This window comes from Aythya fuligula, chromosome 7, assembly GCF_009819795.1.
Source record: "Aythya fuligula isolate bAytFul2 chromosome 7, bAytFul2.pri, whole genome shotgun sequence".
NCBI lineage: Eukaryota > Metazoa > Chordata > Aves > Anseriformes > Anatidae > Aythya > Aythya fuligula.
Genome location: NC_045565.1, coordinates 8,702,954 through 8,719,978, shown reverse-complemented (window position 1 = coordinate 8,719,978; position 17,025 = coordinate 8,702,954). Strand labels below are relative to the sequence as shown.

At 44.5% G+C, this 17,025-nt stretch overlaps 1 protein-coding gene across 1 annotated transcript in view; it reads left to right on the top strand.

The window, feature by feature from the left end:
• Positions 1 to 34: 34 nt before the first annotated feature.
• Positions 35 to 17,025, top strand: part of CHUK (component of inhibitor of nuclear factor kappa B kinase complex) — a 31,306-nt gene continuing 14,315 nt past the window's right edge. The window contains 14 exon segments of the mRNA XM_032191079.1: positions 35 to 149; positions 151 to 198; positions 269 to 363; positions 1,378 to 1,492; positions 3,562 to 3,631; positions 6,077 to 6,165; positions 6,829 to 6,918; positions 7,120 to 7,244; positions 8,212 to 8,319; positions 10,350 to 10,485; positions 11,476 to 11,670; positions 11,991 to 12,093; positions 13,152 to 13,275; positions 16,686 to 16,837. Coding sequence (XP_032046970.1) covers positions 57 to 149; positions 151 to 198; positions 269 to 363; positions 1,378 to 1,492; positions 3,562 to 3,631; positions 6,077 to 6,165; positions 6,829 to 6,918; positions 7,120 to 7,244; positions 8,212 to 8,319; positions 10,350 to 10,485; positions 11,476 to 11,670; positions 11,991 to 12,093; positions 13,152 to 13,275; positions 16,686 to 16,837 — 1,543 coding nt within the window. The 5' untranslated portion in view covers positions 35 to 56.

The window sequence follows — 17,025 nt, the reverse complement described above, 5'->3', positions numbered from 1 at the left end:
GCGCTGACGCGGCAATAAAGGCGGAGCTGTCCGGGCGCGGAGTCGGCTGCGGCGCCATGGAGCGGGGCGCGGAGCGGGGCCCCTCTAGCAGCGGCCCGGCGCCGCGCGGGCAGCCGGCGGCCAGCTGCGGGCTCTGGGAGATGCGCGACCCGCCTGGGCACCGGCGGCTTCGGCAACGTGTGCCTCTACCAGCACCAGGTGGGGCCGGGGGGCGGGGGGCCGGGGCCGGGGCCGGGAGCGGGCCCGCTGACGGCGCTGCGTCCCGCAGGACACGGGAGCCAAGGTGGCCGTCAAGTCGTGCCGGCTGGAGCTGAGCATGAAGAACAAGGACCGCTGGTGTCACGAGATCGACATCATGAAGAAGTGAGTGCGGAGCACGGCCCTCGAGTCGCCTCAGCTGCGATTCCCAGTCCTGGGCCGGGGCTTTCCCCGTGGGTGCCGGGACCTCGCCCGCCTGACCCCATCCTGGGGACCTGGGGGTCGCTGCAGCCTGCCAGGAGCCCTTGTCCCACCTAGCTCTCCTGCCGCGCCTCGCTGGCCTGGTGGCCAAGGAGGCCACTCGCAGGCAGCGCTTCGGAGCCCAGCCTGAGCTGGGACTAGGTGGTTGCCGCTCCTGCTAACGTTTTCATACAAACCTGTTAGTTGCCGAGCACAGACACTCAGACACATGTCTGTAACTGCTCTTGTGTTGGCTTGTAGGGGGGTTGGGATGTGTACAGAAGAGGAATTTGTCCTCAGGTTCTTCCTGATATGTTTGTCATAGAATGACAGAATGGTTTTGGTTGGAAGGGACCTTAAAGATTATCTAATTCCGTCATTGTTCCAAGCAGTAGTGAATTAAAGGTAGTTGGGGGGGGCCCTGCTAGAATTCAGTTGCAGAAATGAATCCTTTGTAGTGTACATGTGTTTCACCCACCTGGTTCCACCTCCCCCGTATAGTTAGACAATATTCTCAAGAAACCCCCTGGACCAGAAAGAAGCTGTACCCATATGCAGAGAGACATACAAAATGACTTTGCAGGGAATGTGCAGGAATCAAGAAACCTGGGTCTTTACCGTCAAAGTCCTATATCTTGGCTTTGAGATATTTCTGCTTCTTGCTGGTTTCTGTATTCATAGAATCACAGAATCATTAAGTGGCTTGGATTGGAAGGGGCCTTAAAGATCATCTAGTTCCAGCCCCCCTGCAGTGGTCAGGAATGACACAATGTAGAAATTTTATGCAATTGGATACCAACTGGTAGGTGGCACTTCTTAGCAGGGATATGTTTGGGGAACAGAAATGATACCTGAAATAAAACTGGTTAGCTGGCAATTTTTATTGCCCTTCTTCCAAAAGAGGAGTTGGAGTTTTCATCAAGATCTCCATGTGCCTAGGTTGAACCATCCCAATGTAGTAAAAGCCTGTGAAGTTCCTGAGGAGATGAACTTTCTTGTTAATGGTGTTCCTCGTCTGTCAATGGAGTATTGTTCAGGGGGTGACCTCCGTAAGGTAATGTCTGCTTTGCTTTGCACTGTGTAGCAAAATGAGTGCGACTAATACTGTGTCCATAGCTGTGGTCATCTGTGAAACCCTGTATGTTCTGTGGCACTTCTCTTTTTAGTAAAAGTGCAAGGAAATAAATGTACAGCGATCATGAGTGGGAAAGTAAGGTTTGCACTACTGAAGCCAGATGACAGACAGCAATCCCTATTACCTTATCTTGAAGCAGTGTATCCTTTCACAGAACTGCTTCAGCATTAGTGCAGCTTCCTGCAGCCTAGATCCTAGCACCCACTGTGTCTGGCTTTGTTGCTCTGTGTCTGTATCTGTTTAAAATTAATTTGTGGCTCTCTGGTGTTGCATTGCTTAAGGAAGAATTCTTTTGTACCGGATTGGGGCCACTAGGATTTCAGAGGCTTTAGCAGGTTCTTTCTTGTTGAGCTGGGAACTGCCCCCTGTGCAAGGCAGCAGTACTCGGGAAGGCAGCAGCTGCATGGCCAGAGGGGAGCTCATGCTCCATCTCCATTGTAGATAGTTAAGGTCAGGAAGCAGCCATTTGTGTACGGATGAAGAAGTAAATTTCTGTTGCTTAACATCTGCTTAGAAGTTAGATTATTTAAGCGATCGGGAAACTTTTTCTGTTAATTTTTTGTTTTTATTTCTGGAGATACATAGCAGATGAACTAGGAAATGTCAGCAGATGTTGAATGCAGTAACTGCATATCAGTGGCAGCAGTTAATGTGTAACTTACTTAGTCTCATTTTATTTTTTAGTGTTGTTTGAAACAATTGGGACATTAAGAGGCTGAAAGGTTGGCAGTTAAAGGAAGTGGGTGCGCACAAAAATAGCATATTGCAAAGAAAATTCCAAAGAATGGTGACAGTTGGGTGTTGTATTTATGGAAAAGTTTTGGGGACATTTAAAGGTAAATTGGAGCCCAAGAAATTTGGGGTTATATTAGCTCTACCTTCAGTGCAGTATTTAATTTCTAAAGCGTAAGTGGTGGTACAATTTAAGAAGTAACATGTTTTATTTCACTTGATCATATTTAATGCTTTGTTCCTTAAAAAAATAGCCATGGTTTCTTAGTTCTGATCCTACTCATCTTTGAATCTTTCTCTTCCAGTTGCTTGGCATTGTGTTTTGCACAGCTGTTAATTTCTCATTACACATCCATAATCTTTTATAAAGACAGCTTCTGTATATGGGCTATGCACGTATTTTTTGTTTGTGCTTTTTTAGGGCTTTGAGCCTGATTTCTGACTTTGCCCCATCCTCCTTTGTTGCTCAGTAGAGCAACACCCAGAGTTCAGGGAGCAGGATGGTGAAGTTTGGTTTCTCTTCCTGTAGAAGTCTGACTGCTGCTTGTGCCTGTGATGTCGGAGGCAGGCAGAAGTACGAGGGTACATCAGGTGGCTGCAGAGCAGAGAGTACCTCAGTCATTTATAAAAGTCCTCAGTGAAAAAAAAACAACAACAGATCACATGCCAGTTGATTCAAGGGCGTATTCACTGTCTGAGACGGTAATTCAGGAGAGGGTGTCCTGCAGCGCTTCTACCACACCTTTCTCTAGAGGAAAAATGCTCTGGGCAAGGGAGAGGAGAGATGAAGGAGCGCTTTAGAGTGGGTGCAGAGCTGAGACTCCAAATCATGGTCCATGATCTGCTTTTTACTTCAGGGTTAACCATGTGGTTGATCTCGGAGTCAGCATGCCTGAGTGCTGAGCAGCTTCTTGCCATTTTGGGAGAGTAGTCAGGAAGGAGACCGTGCTCCAAAACAGGGCTTGGTTAAGTCGCATGCAGCCCTGCCTGAGTCTCTTGCCTTCAGATGGCTTTTATGCTTCTGCACTATTATTCTAGCAGCCCAACTCTTTTCAACCCTGACTCAGTGCAGTGAATTTTTGTTTGTTCAAACTTGTTTTCTTTCCTCCCATCCCCTCTTTTATTTCACTCTGTTCAACTAGAGTTACATTTGAGCTATGGCTGTTTTCTGTGACATGTGGGCAGGGAATGTAAGATGACATTCTAGACTATTAACTGTTGCATTGTGAGTATAAACATCTTTTTCTTTACTGTAGCTGCTAAACAAACCAGAAAACTGCTGTGGACTTAAGGAAAGTCAAATACTGTCTCTGCTTAGCGACATTGGTATGTAGTCTACTGCCTATCTTGTTTGTTTGTTTTTATGTGTTTACTATGTGTAATGGCATTTTGCTTTTCAGCTGACCCTGAGAAGGTACTAACAAGGTCAGGGAGCAAAAACAAATTGGGCTTTTGTTACAGAGGAGGGACCTTGTGTCTGTCCCTCCTGACCACAGAGATGAGAAATTTGCACTAATGATGTCTGTGGGAAGGGACTGGAAAAGATGTGCAGTGATCAGTTGTGGGTAACTGCAGCATTAAGGTGGCAGTTTTACTGTTCTGAACGTTCAATTCATGGCTCTGCAGATGCCAATCTCCATGTCAGCTGAAGCAATTTGTGCATGCCTAAAAGCAAGAAGCAATCTGAGAAGCGCCAAAGTTGCAGTGTGGCTTGTCTGTGTGGGGTTTGCTTAGTAGCAGGGAAATTGTGTTTGGTGAAAGAAAAAAGCCATTTCAAGTGGGGGGCATGACACCACTTGAAAAATCACGGGAAACAGTCCAACTCAGAAGTGTTGGAGGTGCGGATCAGGTGCGTGAACTCAAAGGCCTCTCCAAATTCACAGCCCGTTTAGCAGCATGCTTCTCTTCTTCCAGTGCTCAGAGGACTTGCAGCTGAATTTCCCGAATTGGATGCAACTCCCATCTTCCTTCATCCCTGTTCCTTTTCCACATGCAGAGTTTTGCTGCCTTTGTATTAAATTCACGCTATAGGTGCTTTTCTGTGTCTGCAGTGGCTCTCAAGGCATTTGAAAATGCCATGGAGAAGAAATGCACAAATGAAAAGCTGTTAAGTGTGTAAATGAGTGATAAATCAGTGAAGGCTGGGGGCTTGGCTCTGATGGAATGAAGTGTTGAACTGTGGATAAGGCACATGGATTGAATTTTTCCCGTATAATAATGCCATAATGAATTTACAGGCATGGCTGGTTAGTACTAGGCTTCTGGATTAACACAATTTGCAGTCTGAATACCTTTCGCATAGCAAAATTTAAAGTACCCTATGATGGAGAGAGGAAGATACACTACCTGTCTTGGGCCTTTCACAGGATCTTTTTTTGTTTAGTTGTTTCCACTTGGACATCTCCAAGACTGAAAAATCATGACTTAGAAAAAAATAAATTTGATTTTGAAAGTCTTTTTTTTTTTTTTTTTCTATGGATTTGTCCTGTGGCAGATACTTAGCAGAAAACCTTTTATTTAGCAGCCTGCATTATTCTTTGGACAGACTTGATTTTTCCCCTTCTCTCCGGCAGGATTTATGCTGTGTTTCTTTTTTTGCTAGTGTCTGTACAGTCACCTCAAGGCAACTTGCCACAGTGCAAAATCCTGCCCTTTGCCTGTTCTTGGGCGAGTGCTCCTGTTCCCTCCAGCCTCACCCATAACAATGTGAGGAGTAGGCTCTGGAAACCAGCCTGGCTAAAACCTGATTTATTTTTTTCTTGTGCATTTTCCAGCTGGATCAGCTCCAGGATCAAGCTGATCACACAGCCCGATAAATGCTTGTGCTGCCATGGAAGTTGTGTCTGGGAAAGGAGAGCTCAGGAGCCTGTGTTCATTCTGGGGACAGACCCCATGTAGATCAGCTTAAAGCAACCATGGAATTAACATTCTTAAGGGTGGGAGTGACAAAAGCGATGCTGCTTCAAGCACACCGGTTCCCCAGCAGGAGAAGGGATTCCCTAAGCCAATGAGTTCAGTTCAATCTGCTGAAATGAGTTCAGCAGTTCAATCTGCTGTTACGGATGGGGCTGCTGCTCCATGCAGTCCTAAGCAGAGGCTACCCAGACATGAGTCCTTAGCTCCAGCTGTGCTTCTGTCTTACTGCAGCTGGACAGTCCCCTCCCTGAAGCAATGATGTGCACTGCACTGCTTCAGGGAGCAGTACAAGTTTATGAGACACTTTGTAAGCCACTGTTTGGTAGTAGTTCCAGGTCAAAAGAAAGTTGGACTTGTTTCATTTACATAATGAATGTCAGTGCTTTCTTACAACGGTATTTTGCATAACGTCTTAAAAGTATAAATAGGCCTTCTCATTATCTTGTCCTTATTTACCAGTGTCTTAGAACAGAGGACATGTAGAGAGGTTTCAGGCAGTCTGCACGTTTTAGAGACCTTTTTCGTGTCTGCATGTCATGATTCATTTTGTAACTGTACAGTTTGAGAAGAATTCATCTCCCTTCTCTCTCACCTTTAAGGCAAGGGATTTGACCTGCGGTTATACCACAAGGTCTAAACCCCACAATGGCCTCAATTTTTGCAGAGCAGAGAAACAGGGCTTGTTTAGTCCTGTATCCATATGCTTAAAGCTTATAAATCTAAGTCAAGTTCTTAGCGATGCTTTTAAGTGAAAATGTGCTGCTGTCAACTCTAAAATCAGACATTAGATTTTTATTAACAATGTCTTTAATCAGTGTGGTTTTTTTTTCCTCTTAAATCACACGTGTCTTTCAGGGTCTGGTATCCAGTATTTGCATGAAAACAAAATTATACACAGAGATTTGAAGCCTGAAAACATTGTTCTACAGGATGAAGGTGGGAAGGTAGGTCAGGTGGCCTCTGTCAGCAGTGTTCCAGCTGTCATTTCTAGAAATTGTCAGCATCTGCTTTGCCTGAGAGAAATAAAAGAGAGTGTGTAGTTTCTGGCATTGAACTGGGCTGAAAACTCAACTCTGAATTTATGAAAAGTTCACATCTTCTTCTTTGATTCACAGAATCAAATGCTATTTTGCTTATTCTGAAAACCATGTCAAACAACTTTTGCTTCCATTCAAGAACCTTTAATGAAACAGAATATGAAAGATATGAGATTGTAGCTTATGATAACAGTATATTTGTAGGGTTGACAGTTGCATGTACAATCAAACTAGTTAAAATAGACAACCTAGGGGATTTTTTTAATAAAAGGGGTTTTCTTTATTGTTACTGTTTTAATAAATAACTTCAAATGCCAGGATAGAAAGCTAGATACAGCCAAGCTATAACTGGCCAAGCTCTATAAATAGAGTCTAAGCTGAGTTAAGTGAATGAGGCCAGCTTACGTGGTGAAACAGCAGGCTTTAACACTGTATCACATTTCAGAGTTTCACCATGGACCTTTTCTGGAATTTCTGTTCTTTTTCCCCCTTCTTAGGTGCATGCTCTGGATGTCACTGAACAGGTTTTGTTTTGTTTGTTGTTTGATGAACTATTTAATCTGCTTTCAGATTGTTCACAAAATAATAGACCTGGGTTATGCAAAGGACCTGGATCAAGGAAGTTTATGCACTTCATTTGTTGGAACATTACAATATTTGGTAAGATGGGGGGGTGGGTGGGTGATGTATACAAATAACTTGTTATTACCACATTTTATACAATCATGGAAGCATGTGTCAGAACCTGCACAGGTCCCTTGTCAGCCTGCAGCTGGCACTGGGGCTGGCACCAGCTCTAGGTCAGGGCAGCTGTGGCCTGAAAACGCTGCTTTCAAAATGTCTTTTTATGCTGTTTTCTAGGCTCCTGAACTCTTTGAGAATAAATCCTACTCTGTTACTGTTGATTACTGGAGCTTTGGAACGATGGTGTTTGAGTGCATTGCAGGATTTCGACCTTTCTTACATAATCTACAGCCATTCACCTGGTAAGACATTCTCAAGAGGACCCAACGCCTGTTGTGTGTACTGAGGGGACTGTGTGAACCAGAATGACAGATTTATTGTTGGTTGCATGGTGAGGCTGTTGGTCTGTTCAGCTTTGCAGAAGCAGGTGTTTCTTCCATGGCATCAATGATGATTCAATTGGCTATTTATACATACTGTCATATGTGCTCATTACCTCATGTGATAGCCTCTGGGTATAGCAGTTCCTTCAAAAGGGAAATTTGAATCAAAAAAATTATAAACCAGTCAGTTAGTTAAATGATGGTGCATTGAGGCAGCAGCAGAGTCAGAAAAATTTCAGGTGTGGGGAGGAGTCATACAGTCCTATGTTCACCTAGGCTGTGAGGTTACTTACGTTTTGGCAATAAATAACACACACAAGACAATGTGTTCTGTAGTAAACACATAGAATATGCTTTTCAATAACTTTGCAAAAATGAGGACTAACAGACTTTAACTTGCATGTGGAAGTTTCTTCTTGCTCTTTGATAGCTACAACAAAGGGCAGAGATGCTTATTTATGTATTTCCACTTCTTGCCTTGCAATATCAGTACTGTATGTAAGCCAGGTATTTAAAAGAGTGATTCTGCAACAGAATAAACATTATTATTTTAATAATTCAGTATCTGTCCCACTTTTTCCAATATACGGAAAACTTGCCCTGGAGTCAGTGAAGGGTTACCTGTTGATCCTTTTGTTTAATGCTCTCCAGATGTCCTTGCAAGCAGATGTGAAAATGTTTCCAGAGGCAGAGATAATTGCAAGGGTTCGTTTCTTCCTCTTGGAGGTAGTTGTTCGAGGTGGATTGTTTGGAAATGTCTTCTTTGCGCTGAAAGAACAGTTTATTTTCTAAAGTTGCTATAATTTGGCACTTCCTGATGGTACCAAATTTAACTTGTACCTTTACAAAAGTAAAACTGTTAGTATATCCACAAATTGTTTTCTAGGCATGAAAAAATCAAGAAGAAGGATCCAAAGCACATATTTGCTTTTGAAGAGATGAATGGGGAAGTTCGCTTTAGTACTCATTTGCCACAGCCTCACAGTGTCTGTGGGTAAGTGTGATGATGTGATTTCAAGTGATATTTTTTCGCTTGCCTTTTAAACAGAAGGGTCCTTCTTTCTTCTAAACACTGTTTGAGCCCTCAGGCAAGCTACCATTTGCAGTTAAGTAATACAGTATGAGAAACATAAGCCCCATATTTAATAAGGGAAATAAGGAAGACTAGGGGAACTACAGGCCAGTCAGTCTTATCTCTGTACCCAGTAATATCATGGAGAAGATCCTCCTGGAAACTCTACCAAGGCACGTGGAAAATAAGGAGGTGATTAGTGACAGCCTACATGACTTCACTAAGGGCAGATTGTGCCTAACAAATCTGGTGGCCTGCTATGATGGGGTGTCCTGGTTTCGGTTAGGATAGAGTTAACTTTTCTCTTAGTAGCTGGTATGGTGCTGTGTTTGGGATTTAGGATGAGAATAATGTTGATATCACACTGATGTTTTAATTTTTGCAGAGCAGTGCTTACACTAAGACAAGGACTTTTCAGGTTCTCATTCTGGCCTGCAAGTGGGCAGGCTGGGGGTGCAGTACGAGCTGGGAGGGGACTGGGAGGGGACGGACCCAGGACAGCTGACCCAAACTGGCCAAAGGGGTATTCCATACCATCTGACAGCATGCTGAACAATTAATATGGGAGGGCTGGCCTGGGTGGGGGGACCGGCTGCTTTGGGGATAGGCTGGGCAACAATCAGCAGGTGGTGAGCAAATGGCTGTGTGGTGCTTAGTTGCTGTCCATGTTAAACCACAACAGGGGGTTACAACATTGCTGAATTGAGATGTTAGGAAGAAATTCTTCCCTGTGGGGGTGGTGGGACACTGGCACAGGCTGCCCAGAGAAGCTGTGGATGCCCCACCCCAGCAGTGCCCAAGGCCAACTTGGATGGGGCTCTGGGCAGCCGGGGCTGGTGGGAGGTGTTCCTGTGCATGGCAGGACTTGGAAATGGGTGGGCTTTAAGTTCCCTTCCAACCCATGCCATTCTGTGATTCTATGAATAGCCTATAGCCACAGTGGCTCTTTTTTTTTTTTTTTGATACTTTGGGCTCTCCAATGAGAGTGGAGCTATAAATAATATGGTAGCAGTTCACCTTGCAGTGTGAGCTCTGTCACTGCTTTCCACCCATTATCACACAGCCACTGAGTAGTATTAGTATCTACCTGAAAATTTGATGGTACTAAATATCATAAACCAGGTATTAAACATTTCTAATATAACTTAGTCACAGGTACTTGAATTAGCTGCTCTGTGAAAGCAAAGGCTTCTAGTACTTGTGATGGGTAAAAACTGCAGCAAGCCCAGCAAAGGACACGAAGATGGTCAGAGACTGCTAAGCGTATTAGAAAAGAGGTCCCTGAAGCTGCGCTTGTTCAGACAGACAAAGAAGGCAAAGGGGGATCTGATTTTTGTCTCCCACTGTCTAGTGGGACGTTACAGAGACAGTGGATTCAGACTCTTAACGGGGCAAAATGAAAGGACAGAAGGCCACAGTGCAAGTTTCAAAAAGAGAAGTGAAATTTGACATAAGAAAGTTTCCTCATGCTAGTAATGCATCCATGGGACAGGCCCAGGCAGTGGGAATTCTTCATGCTTTTATCCTTGATACAGCCCTGTGCAGCTTGCTGGATCTGTGGCACTGGCCCTGCTGGGAGCAATGCCCGGACTGAGAGACCTCTGGGTGTGCCTCCAACCCAAATAAAGAAGGAAGAATAAAGAATTCTAATCAAGTCAGAAGTCAAACTCAGGTTATTTGTCACTTATCTAAAGACACAAGTGCTAAAGTGCCTAGCAGGTGCAGCACAACTCATTGACCCAGGCAAACTTTGAGGAAAAGTACTGAAGTTGAGAATGAAATACAGAGTTACGTAGTGCTTTGAGCTTTCTGCACTGTGTACTATTCTTTGAGATGTTCTTGTAACTGTACTGCTTTTGTAAGACTCTGGTTTCCTAAGTGGGTTTAGCGTGGCAGAATATCTGTCTTCTCTTTCTCATCACTCTTCTGTTTATAAAATTATTATTGTTTAGTTTAATTGTAGAACCTATGGAAAACTGGTTGCAACTGATGCTGAATTGGGATCCACAACAGAGGGGTGGAGGTTTTGATCCTGAGACCAGTCGTCCAAAATGTTTCATAGTAATGGATCACATACTGAATCTGAAGGTGAGCGTAGTTCTATTGGGTTTACTGAAAGCAGAGGACAGAAATTGCATTCAGTGGAGCAAGGCTATAATCCTGGCATCATCAAACTTGTGGATCATGAGGAATGTTTTGTTGATACTGGGAAGTGTATATGCAGCCTGTCCAGTACATATTTGAAGGTAAAATACCACCAGTTATATTAATCTTTCCAGGAGAATGGCCCTATATTCCGGCCTGCCATCTTAATAAGGACTCAGCAAGCTCAAGTGATGGTTTAGTATTTTCTAATGACTGTTATTTTTGAACACTGTTACTGATACTGTGATTTCCAGGCCTGTGTACTACTATGTGTAGTAAAGCAGGGATTGTATTCGCTTGACTGTTCCCCTCCAAGTAATTTGTTGGAGCTTTGCTGCAGTGAGACTAGCTGAGGCAAGTGCATGCAGAAGCCAGAGGACAGTTCGGTCTGATCTGGAAGGATTCCAGAGGAATTGGAGACAGAAGCAAGAAATGTGCCAATAATTGGAACTTGAAAAAAATTGTATATTGTGGTGGGGTTTGAGTCCTACAGTCTCCACCCGGATACAGTAAAACTAGAGAAAGCAATGAGAAGATAGGCAGAGGTGTGTAAATGCTTTTTTTTTTTATATGGAGGAATTAAGAGATGTGAGACTCCCCTTCTTAGGAGTGATGTTGGCTAACATCAAAAACAACAGGATTGAAGATGGCCTTTTTTCTAGCTTGTTGCTATTCTGTTGGTGTAATTAAGCTGCAGAATGGCTTACAAAAGCTGTCAGTGGGTTTGATGATAGTTTTCTCTGACATTAAAAGTTAAAGGCCCAGGCTTTGAATTTTTTGTTATGGGGCTTTTAGTTGATTTTTGTGGCCATCAAAACTCTAATTATGCTCTTAGCCTAACTTCCACTTACTGCTACGTACTCCCTCTAATGCCTTTGGGTCCTTTGTCTTTGACAGCCAGTGATTTGTAATTAACTTGTACTCTTTTTACAGATAGTACATATTCTAAATATGACCTCTGCCAAGATTGTTTCATTTCTCTTGCATTCTGAGGAAAGCCTTCATTCCCTTCAGACTCGGATTGAGTATGAAACTGGAATAAGTACTGGTAATCAGGAACTGCTCTTGGAAACGGGAATTTGCCTGGACCCCCGGAAGCCTGCTTCCCAATGTGTTATTGATGGCGTAGTAAGAATGATTCTGTTAATTTAATGCCTTTCACATTCTCAGGAAATGTAAAATCTTAGGAAAGATTAATTGCCTTGTTCTCTTCCCACTGGGGAGTTTACTCTATGCAGCATTATTTTCTTTATTGGGTAATGTAAATTAGGTTCCTGTGGTTATACTCTAAATCTTTATTTAAAGTAACTTGCTAGCAAATGGTCCAGTGTTTCTGTAGGATCCATCAAAATGTGTTTTTTTTAAGGCACCAGATGAGTTTCTGTCAACAATAATTAACTCATGTTGTAACCAGGATTTCTCATGTTCATGTTCTTTTTCCTCACCAGAGAGGCTGGGATAGCTATATGGTCTATTTGTTTGATAAAAGCAAAACTGTCTATGATGGACCCTTTGCTTCTCGGAGTCTGTCCGACTGTGTAAATTACATTGGTAAGTAATGCTGGAGGACCCCTTGGACCTGAAAGCATTGCTTCTCACTTAATACGGAGGTAGATTTGCCTTACAGATCTCTGTGTATATCTTGAAGGGCAGCCTCTAGTTCAAAGAACGTTTAAGAACCTGGAGCAGCCTAAGAAAGTTTCATCTACAGTGCTGTATTTCCATGTTCTGTAGATTTAACAGGGCAAAGCATTTATTGCCTGACCTACTATACCTCTACAACAGAAAAAACAGTGTCAAAGGACAGGAAACATCTGCAAGGATGCTGCATGTAAAGGAAATGCCTCATGACACGTACCAGTTACTGTTAAATATATTAATTTTCTTTGGCCTGATTCTACAGGATTTCCCTGACTCCTTTTACTGACACTCAGGTTTATTCTGTGTGTTTGTTTGTTTGTTTTCTATATGTTGGACTATTTTAGTCTGGTGAGTCCCTTTGTATTGCCCTATTCTGCTGAATATCTTGGGGCTAAGGCTTTTTACAGCATGCTCATTGATATACCAGTGTACTGACAGTTCCTCGTCTCTGTAGGGGAATCCACGTGAATCCTACATCTTTTCTTTAGGTATCTACTTCAAGAATCTGGAGGGAAATGTAAAGAAGATTGGAAGGCAATTTCAGATGAAACACATGTCAGGACAGTGACCAGTGTCAGTTGGTTAAAGAGAGCAACTAAATTTGTTTTGATAGCTTAATCAAGTACTTCAGGTAACGGAGTTATTGGATAAAACCAGTCATGGGTCCTGTCTTCTGCCATGTTTCATGTGGTGTTAGTCCATGACTTGTAGTGCCAAAAACCAAAATGCTCAAAGAAATCTTAGCTGTGAGTTTAAACATGAGCTACTGCCTGGCCAGTACCTGAGAACTGTAACATGAAAAGCTTGTATGTGCTTAAGCATCACCATGTAACAAATAAGCAGCTCTTACATGTCTTGATCTCTTAGTTTAGGCACCTAAATCAGGAATTGGGAATGGTGTAATTACTAGGTTCCTTTTCAACAGTTGTTCTTTCATTTATGTACAGTCATGTTTTTCTTGCATTCAGTACAGGATAGTAAAATACAGCTGCCAATTCCTCAACTGCGCAAGGTATGGGCAGAAGCAGTTCACTACGTGATTGGCCTAAAAGAAGATTATAGCAGGCTTTTCCAGGGCCAGAGAGCTGCCATGTAAGTTGTTATTCCTAATTCTGGACATACAGTATTACGTAAGCATGGAGACTGTTTGAATGGAAATGTACATCTCAGGGGAGTTTTGATTACCAAAAATTTTACAGCCCTCTGCTCTTCTGCACTTTTACATTATAAAGCGTATCTGGGCTTGGAAATAGTTCCACTCCATGAATTTTACTGCATAGTTCCTGATGTTGATAATAATTTAAGAAAGTTGAACCTTACTTCTAGAATGGCTGAGTTTGGCAGGGACCTCTGGAGGTTATCTGGTCTAACCTCTGCTCACGCAGCTTTCCCAGGACCACATCCAGACAACTTGAAAAGATCTCCAAGGAGGGAGACCCCACAACCTCTCTGGGCAACTTATGTCAGTGCCCTGTCACCCACGCAGTAAAAACTTGTTTCCTGATGTTTAGATGGAACCTCCTGTGTTTTCATTTTTGGCTTATTGTATCTTGTCCTGTAACTGGGCACCACTGAAATGAGCCTGGCTCTGTCTATACCCTCCCTTCAGGTATTTGCACATGCTGATCCTCAGTCAGCCTTTTCTGCTCCAGGCTGAACAGTCCCTGCTCTCTCAGCCCATCCTCATAGGGGGGGGCTCCAGTCCCTTAATCATCTTCGTTGGACTCTCTGCAGTAGCTCCACATCTCTCCTGTACTGGGGAGAGCAAACCTGGACCCAGCTCCAGGTGTGATCTCACCACAGTTGAGCAGAAGGGAGGGATCACATCACCTCCCTCAGCCTGCTGGCAGTGCTCCTCCCAGCGCAGCCCAGTACAGTTGTTTTGCAGAATCCATGGAACTGGTGACAGAATCTATGGAACTGCTTGCTACATTTGTAGGTTTTATCCTATGACCGAGTAGCAGAATGGGCACTGTTCTATATCAATTGATTAAAAAAAAGGTGACATAAGAAGTAAGGCTAAAAGCTGGATTGCTACCCTGGACTTCCGGAGAGCCAACTTTGATCTCTTCCGGGACCTGCTTGGGCGTATCTCATGGGCTAGGTTGCTAGAAGGCAAGGGTGCATGTGAGAGCTGGGCTACATTTAAACAGCACTTCTTCCAAGCTCAGGACCTGTGCATCCCTAAGAGTAGGAAATTCCGGAAGGTGGGCAGGAAACCTGCGTGGATGAGCAAAGAGCTCATTGGCAAGATCAAAAAGAAGAGGAAGGTTTATGAAATGTGAAAAAAGGGCCTGTCCTCTTGGGAGGAGTATAGAAGTGTTGTCAGGGCCTGCAGGGAAATGACAAGGAAGGCTAAAGACCACCTAGAGATGAGGCTTGCAAAAGAGATAAAAGATAATAAGTTCTTTTTTTTTTTTGTTTGTTTTTAAAGTATGTAAACAGTAAAAGGAAGACTAGGGGTAACGTGGGTCCCTTGCTGAACGAGGGGGGTGTCCTGGTAATGAGAGACGCTGAGAAGGCGGAGATACTGAATGCTTTCTTTGCTTCAGGGACTCCCCCCCCTGGAGGGAGGAGAAAGAGTCTGGAAAGTGGAGATCTCCCCCCTTGTTGACAAAGGAGTGGTTCAGGAGCATCTGAGTGGGCTCAATGCACACAAATCCATGGGTTGCAATGGGATGCATCCACGTGTGCTAAGGCAGTTGGCAGAGGTGACAAGCCAAAACGCTCTCTATCATCTTTGAAAGGTCCTGGAGAACAGGAGAGGTGCCTGAAGATCGGAGGATAGCCACTCTCACTCCAGTCTTCAAGAAGGGCAAGAAGGACGATTCGGGAAACTACAGGCCAGTCAGTCTCATCTCTGTCCCTGGAAAGATGTTAAAGCAGCTTGTTCTGGATGCCATCTCCAGGCAATTGTAAGAGGAGAAGAAGAAGGTTATGAGGAGTGGTCAGCATGGATTCACCAAGGGGAAGTCGTGCTCGACCAACCTCGTTGCCTTCTATGATGCCATCACCAGCTGGGTAGATGGGGGGAGAGCAGTGGATGTCATCTACCTTGACTTTAGCAAGGTTTTCAGTACTGTCTCCCATGACATCCTCATAGCAAAGCTGAGAAAGTGTGGGATACAGCAGTGGACAGTAAGGTGGGTTGAGAAGGGGCTGACTGGCCAAGCTCACAGGGTGGTGATCGGCAGCACAGAGTCTGACTGGAGGCCTGTGACTAGCGGTGTTCCCCAGGGGTCGGTGCTGGGTCCAGTCTTGTTCAACATCTTCATTGACAACCTTGATGAGGGAATAGTGTCTGCCCTCAGCAAGTATGCCGATGACACAAAGCTGGGAGGAGTGGCTGACACGCCAGAAGGCTATGCTGCCATTCAGCGAGACCTGGACCAGCTGGAGAGATGGGCAGGAAGAAACCAAATGAGGTTTACCAAGAGCAAGTGCAGAGTCCTGCACCTGGGAAGTACCACACGTATCAGTACAGGCTAGGGGATGACCTGCTGGAGAGGAGCTCTGAGGAGAAGGACCTGGGGGTCCTGGTGGATGACAGGTTGACCATGAGCCAGCACTGTGCCCTTGTGGCCAAGAGGGCCAACGGGATCCTGGCGTGCATTAAAAGGAGTATGGCCAGCAGGTCAAGGGAGGTGATCCTCCCCCTCTACTCTGCCCTGGTCAGGCCTCACCTGGAGTACTATGTCCAGTTCTGGGCTCCCTGGTACAAGAAAGACAGAGATCTCCTGGAAAGAGTCCAGCGGAGGGCCACAAAGATGATACAGGGCCTGGAGCATCTTCCCTATGAGGAAAGGCTAAGAGACCTGGGTCTGTTCAGCCTGGAGAAGAGAAGACTGAGAGGGGATCTCATCAATGTGTATAAATACCTGAGGTGTGGAAGACAGAGGGATTTGGCCAACCTCTTCTCAGTGGTTTGTGGGGACAGGACAAGGGGCAATGGCCACAAAATGGAGTACAGGAATTTCCACACCAACATGTGAAAGAACTTCTTCACAGTGAGGGTGATGGAGTGCTGGGACAGGCTGCCCGGGGAGGTTGTGGGGTATCCTTCTCTGGAGATATTCAAGGCCCGTCTGGACGCCTACCTGGGCAGCCTGCTCTAAGGAACATGCTTTGGCAGGGGGGTTGGACCCAATGATCTTTTGAGGTCCCTTACAACCCCTTCAATTCTGTGACATCATTCACATGGAGCCACGTGTGCTACAGGAGTCCATATATGCTAAAAGTAGTCCACACTGCAAAGACTGTTTAATTGGGGGCTGGGGGGGATGAGGAACCATGGAAGTACTTTCTCTTTTGCTTGCTGAGCACCTGCAGCTTCTGTGGATGTGAGTCTGTGGCCCCACCAAGACTCCCTGTTCCAAAGATCCTAGGCAATTTTTTGCTAAGTGTCTTCCCTTCAGGTGATGTGACAGCTTCTTTGGTCTCTGGCTACGTAAGTCCACATACACTTTTCAACTAACATGTACTGTTCTTGTTTCACTTGTTAGGTTGAGTCTCCTTCGGTATAATGCCAACCTAATCAAAATGAAAAACAATATGGTATCAGCATCTCAGCAACTGAAAGCAAAGCTGGAATTCTTTCATCAGAGCATTCGCCTCGACCTGGAGAGATACAGTGACCAGATGGCTTACGGCATATGTACGTATTTGTGTAATACTCGCCTGAGTTTCTTTCCTGATCCTGTAAAGGATCAGGTTGACTATGAAGGACTGTGGGTAGGAACTAGCTTAAAAGAAAATGAATGTAGGAGCTGCCATTCTGTTCCTCAGCATCTCTATGTCTTTGCTGGGAGTAAATGCAAGAGAAGAGTTTGGCACAAGCAAAGG